General features: G+C 43.4%; 1 protein-coding gene across 1 annotated transcript in view; it reads right to left on the bottom strand.

Moving 5' to 3' along the window:
- Pofut1 (protein O-fucosyltransferase 1) overlaps positions 1 to 5,647 on the bottom strand; it is a 27,100-nt gene that overhangs the window by 15,837 nt on the left and 5,616 nt on the right. The window contains exons 3-4 of the mRNA XM_005363223.2: positions 4,600 to 4,782; positions 3,180 to 3,292 (exon numbers count right to left, since the gene is read on the bottom strand). Coding sequence (XP_005363280.1) covers positions 3,180 to 3,292; positions 4,600 to 4,782 — 296 coding nt within the window. The remainder of the gene's footprint in view (positions 1 to 3,179; positions 3,293 to 4,599; positions 4,783 to 5,647) is intronic.

The raw sequence follows: 5,647 nt of genomic DNA, 5'->3' as shown, positions 1-5,647 counted from the left end.
TGTTTTCAGAAAGAGATTTTTTAAAGATGAAGTAAAAGAGAAAAGTTACCATCAGAAAGCGTGTGTTTCTTTATTACCCCTCAGACAGAAAAAGTTTAGCCCTCGCCATATTCATGGATTTTTTTTTTTGCACACCCTAGGTACAGTCTTAGAGCAGGCTTGCTATCACAAGACTATGATAGCAAATAAGCATACGTTATCTGTTGAATTGAAGCTCTACCACAGGATTCACAGACTGAGAACCAGCAGAGCAGAAATGATCCATGTGGCGGGAGACAAAACAGATGAATCAAACTGTGCCATTCAGCTTTAGCATGAGTGAGATCTGGACGCATGCTTCAATATTGACAAAGCCTGCAGACAACATGCTGCTATATGAACAAGTTAGACTTAAACAGGCAAATACCACATGACTGTCAATCCAATGCTTGAGGTTCCTAGAATGGGTGAGCTCATAGCGAAATTAGAGTCAGGTATACTGGGGAAGGGAAAGTAGGGAGTGACAATTAGCCTTTACTGAGTACAGTCTTTGGCTGAGAAGAGGAAAAGGTTCTGGAGATGGAGGGTTGCAATGGCCGCACATTACGACGTACATAATGTGACTGAGTTGTACACTTATAGTGGTTTTAAAAACGCTCATTGAGTTGGGCATGATGGGGCACATCTGTAATCCCAGCAAAGTAAGGCAGAGGCAGGAAGAGCATCGAAAGTTAGAGGCCAGTATACATAGCAAGTTGCAAGCCAGAACCTGTCTCAAAAATACAAAAACAAAACAAAAAAACCAAAAAAATCGCTATCAACATAAATATACATAAATATAATGTATTCACTCTTTTAAACTCTGATGTTTTCATGTTTGAAATTGACCCTGCTAAAATTACTGTTTACAAGTTCAAGACCAGCCTGAGCAAACAGCAAATTTAATTATTGTATGTAGATGTGTTCATGGATATAAATATACTGAAGGGCAAATGCACTTACAAAGGGCTAATGGGGCTCCTGTAGCAGTGGGATTAGAAAACATTTAATTCTGCTGTTTTGTTTTTAGACAGGGTTTCATGTAGCCTGAGCTGGCCTTAAACTTACTAATGTAGTTCACACTGGCCTTGAACTCCTGATCCTCCTGTGCCAGCTTTCTGAGTATGAGAGTTACAGGTCTGAGTCACCATGCCTGGCAATTTGTTTATTGTTTATTGAAAAACAAACAAACAACAAAACCCCCCAAAACTATCTAGTCTGCGGTAGATATTCTGAACTACTCATTGCAAAAAATTAAATGTTAACCTGTATTTAAACTTTGTATAGAAGAGATACCATAAAGAAAATAGAAAACAAGTTCCAAACAAAACAAAACAAAAAGTCCAAGTCAAAACAACTGTCCAAACTGGTGATAGCATATGCCTTTAATCCCAACACTCAGGAATCAGGCATGCAGATCTCTGTGACTTCGAGGTCAGCCTGGTATACAGAGAGTTCCAGGATACTAGGGCTACACAGAGAAGCCCTGACTTGAAAAACAAAAAGAAGGAATGGGTTTTTGGGTCAGACTCTGCTATTTCAAAGTTCATGACCTTGGACAAGGGATTTCGTTCTTCTCTGCTTCCTGTTTTATGCATACATCTTAGATGACCATACCATTCCAAAGATTCATTAATCCTGAACTTAAGCCTACCAAGACTTTAGGAATAGTGTGGCATACAGCATGCATGAAATGTGTTGGCTCTTACTACTTTATTTTTATTTTTTTTAATGTTTATTTATTTATATGTATACAATATTCTGTCTGTGTGTATGCCAGAAGAGGGCACCAGATCTCATTACAGATGGTTGTGAGCCACCATGTGGTTGCTGGGAATTGAACTCAGGACCTCTGGAAGAACAGGCAATGCTCTTAACCACCGAGCCATCTCTCCAGCCCCAGCTCTTACTACTTTAAAGATTCATATGCAGATCCAAGTTGGCTATGTGGCAGCCTTACTACCTTGGGTATTTAATCATTGAGCTCAGCTTCCTTTTGTAAAACTGAGGACTGAGAAATGGGTAGTTCAGTGGTAGAGGGTTTACCAACGTGTGTCAGGTCCTGAGACTAACCCCCAACATTCTCAAGATGAAACTGATAATAACAGCCATTTCATTAAATTTCTTACAATTAACATAAAGCATGTGAGTGAGAGCTGACTGCTTGCTTAGTATGCATCATACGTACACTTTCTATGCTAGGAAGCAAATTCTTTAGTGGAAACTGGGACCAGAGACCTCGAATGGTTTTCAGTCTCCCAAGAAACGGGCAGAGCTGGGTTGAGCTCACAGTGTTCACTCCTGTCTGTATTGCTGCTCCTATTATTCACTAATTAATCTGGTTTTTTTTTTCTTTTCTTTTTCTCAAGACAGGCTTTCTCTGTGTAGCCCTTGCTGTCCAGAAAAACTCTGTAGACCAGGCTGGTCTCAAACTCAGAGATCTGCCTCCTGAGTGCTGGGATTAAAGGCGTGTGCCACCATGCCTGGCTTTTCAGCCCATTCTGACACAGCTCAGGCTCTTTCCTGCACTGCTAGAGCCCCAATGACAGATTCCCCATGCAGGGATATCAATCTGACTAGACTGTGGTTCTCCAAAGAAAAGGGCTGGGCCATCCTCATTTTTGCATATACCTTTGGTCTCTGAATACTGTGTCTCACACATGACAGACGCTCCATAAATATTTCACAGCTTGTGCCTGTGTCCTGCTAACCTATTTTTTTTAAATAGGGCCTATGGCACACAATTAATAAAGCCTAGCTAGTAATTATGAGGGTGACATCACTTCTCAGTCTGCACCCGAGCTTTTCTCTAGGCAATGCTTCCAGTTTTTCACCCTGTGAAGAAGGAGACAACAGGGGAGTGATTCTCACGCCTGGAGGAGGAAATCGACATGCATGTGACTGAACAATGTTCTTTTTATGACATCCCTTATCAGCCGAGAAACTCTTGCTCAACCTTGGGGCAGGTCAACATCCCGCTGTGTCAGGCGATGAGATGGAAACAGATCACATAGGATCCCAAGTTCAACAGACAGAACACAGTGCTTGCACCTTTGGTCTCTTACAAGAGGGTGGAGTAGAGGTGGAAAGGCCAGGAAGGAGCTGGATGCCTCTGAGCCCCAGCCCTCCCTAAACTCAGTACTGCTATCCCCTCCAAGTACCTCTGGATCCATTGTTCTTTGTAGGAGGCACTGAAGGAAATGCCTGTGAACAGCTCCGACTTATTGAAACTCACATGAAACTGGTCCCAGAATGGTCCAAAGGGATTTCCTTCCTGCAAAAAGAGAGTAGTCAACGGGAGGGCAAGTTACCTGGGGATGAGGCCAAAGAACTGCAGAGAGGGCCTTGAGAGATGGATGGCAAGACACCTGGTAAAGAATTCTTATAGGATGGCCCCTTGGCTAGGGGCCGAGGGGAGGGCTTATGCTCTATGGGTTTCCACCTGTGTGTGAAGGAATCTACTCTGTTCACATGTCATATACCACTAACCCTGTAGTGGTAGGTTTGGGCTGGAATTATGCTAGGAACTAGTGCAGTGGTTCTCAACCTTCCTAATGATGCGACCCTTTATAACATATATATGTATATATGTATATACACACACATATACATATATAAAACCTCATGTTGTGGTGACCCCCAACCATAAAATTATTTTCATTGCTAGTTCATAAAAGCATCTGTGTTTTCTGATGAGAAAATTCTGATACAGAATCTGTGATTCTGTATTAGGAACCTCTTTGAAAGGGTCATTCAACCCCAAAGGGATTGTGACCCACAGGTTGAGAACCACGAAACTCAAGCTTTAAAAAGATACTATAGCATGCCACTTTTCAAGATGGAATCAGACTTACAGAAGGTAAGACATGTGCCCAACGTCAGATAGCTGGTAAGGGCAATATAGGGGGAGACAAGCTAGGCACTTTTAAAATTTATAGCTTTTCTACCACTTGTACCAAAAGATATTGGGGTGTATCATTCACAAAATACCAGAAATGCAAATTTTTACTAATTATCCATGACAGCTCTTGTCCTGCTGAGAAGTGGGAGAACATTCACGTTAAGAGCGTGAACAGTGTTGGGTGGTGGTGGCGCACACCTTTAATCCCAGCACTCAGGAGGCAGAGGTAGGAGGATCTCTGGGAGTTCGAGGCCAGCCTGGTCTACAAGAGGTAGTTCCAGGACAGGCACCAAAGCTACAGAGAATCCCTGTCTCGAAAAACCAAAAAAACAAAAACAAAAACAAAAACAAAAAACAAAAAACGAGCATGAACAGTAAGCCAAGCTACACCATGTTGGCCAGGGCTTCCTTACACCATGAGGACATCATCAGCACCTTTCTCATGGAGCAGTCTGCATGTGGGACTGCTGTGCGGGCATTAGTTACTATGCTGACAGCACTTCTGCTCCCAGGTGCTCTTCCATACGGCCTACATTCTATACGCCAGCTAGAACAGGTAGAAACAAAGCTCAGAGAAGTGTGCCAAAGGTGACACTTAAAAATGGCCAGAAACAGACCAAATCCCCATCTCTCCCCACACTGCTACATCAAGGGCCTCGAGGACAGAGAACAGGCTCTACCTTCATGGGACATGTCTTCTTATCAGGACTCCGCTGGGCTGCCACCTCAAAGCAGTATGCCACCCGCTTCTCAGGGGGCCAGTGGGTGGGGGCCAGCTTTTCCATGAAGTCCTCCAGGCTAATAACACGATGGTAGGCTTGGAGGGGCTCCAGCTTGAAGTACTTCTGGTAGGACACATGGAGCTAAAGGAGAAAAAAGAGGGGTACAGGTCTCCATAGTAACTCTAAGGCCCAGACTAGGTGATATGAGAGGCCTGGAGTAGACTTCAGCTCAAGCTCAGTGGTAGAGTTCCTGTCTAGCATGCATGAGGCAGTAGGCTTCATCCCTATTACAACAGCCACGACAAGACACCAAAGTTAGAACAAAGACAAACTGAGAGAAGCTATCTTCCAGCTCAAGAACAAACAGCAGCATCTCTGGTGTTCAAAATGCCTGATATCTACAAGGAAAGATAGGTGAATGAGACAGCAAACATCTCACAGCAAAGGAACCCAAACAGCCCATACATTCAAAAGATGTGCAGCCTCACAAGTAGTTAGGAAAAATAGGCTGCCGCTGTAGTGGCTTTACTTCTCTCCTAAGAGTAGAATTTTAAAGTCAACTCTCATTGTTGGAACAAATGTACAAAACTGAGCTCTATGGCCCTCTCTACATGGCTGCTGGGAGTAATGCTTGCTTTGGGACAACTACTTGGGGTGCATACCCAGAGCATGGCATGCCCCTTCTATAGACGGTATTCACTCTGGAGAGGCTCTGGTACTTCCTAAAGGAAGTGTGGATGGCACTCAGTTACTCAATGGAAGCCAAGGAAAGAAGCAGTCATATCACAAAGTCCATGAGGGTAGTTGCCGTCAAGCAAGAGACCAGGGTTAGCAAACTTCTCATCGACTTGACCTACAAAGCTTTGTTTCTTTTCAAACAATTCTTTATTTCTTCTCATTACAGGAATGCATGATATCAGAAAAGCATGCACAGTGGTACATGCATGTGATCAGAAAAGCATGCACAGTGGTGCATGCATGTGATCAGAAAAGCATGCACAGTGGT

This window comes from Microtus ochrogaster, linkage group LG8, assembly GCF_000317375.1.
Source record: "Microtus ochrogaster isolate Prairie Vole_2 linkage group LG8, MicOch1.0, whole genome shotgun sequence".
In the NCBI taxonomy this organism is placed as follows: domain Eukaryota; kingdom Metazoa; phylum Chordata; class Mammalia; order Rodentia; family Cricetidae; genus Microtus; species Microtus ochrogaster.
The sequence above is the reverse complement of the archived record's forward strand: the minus strand, read 5'-3'. Positions and strand labels throughout refer to the sequence as shown.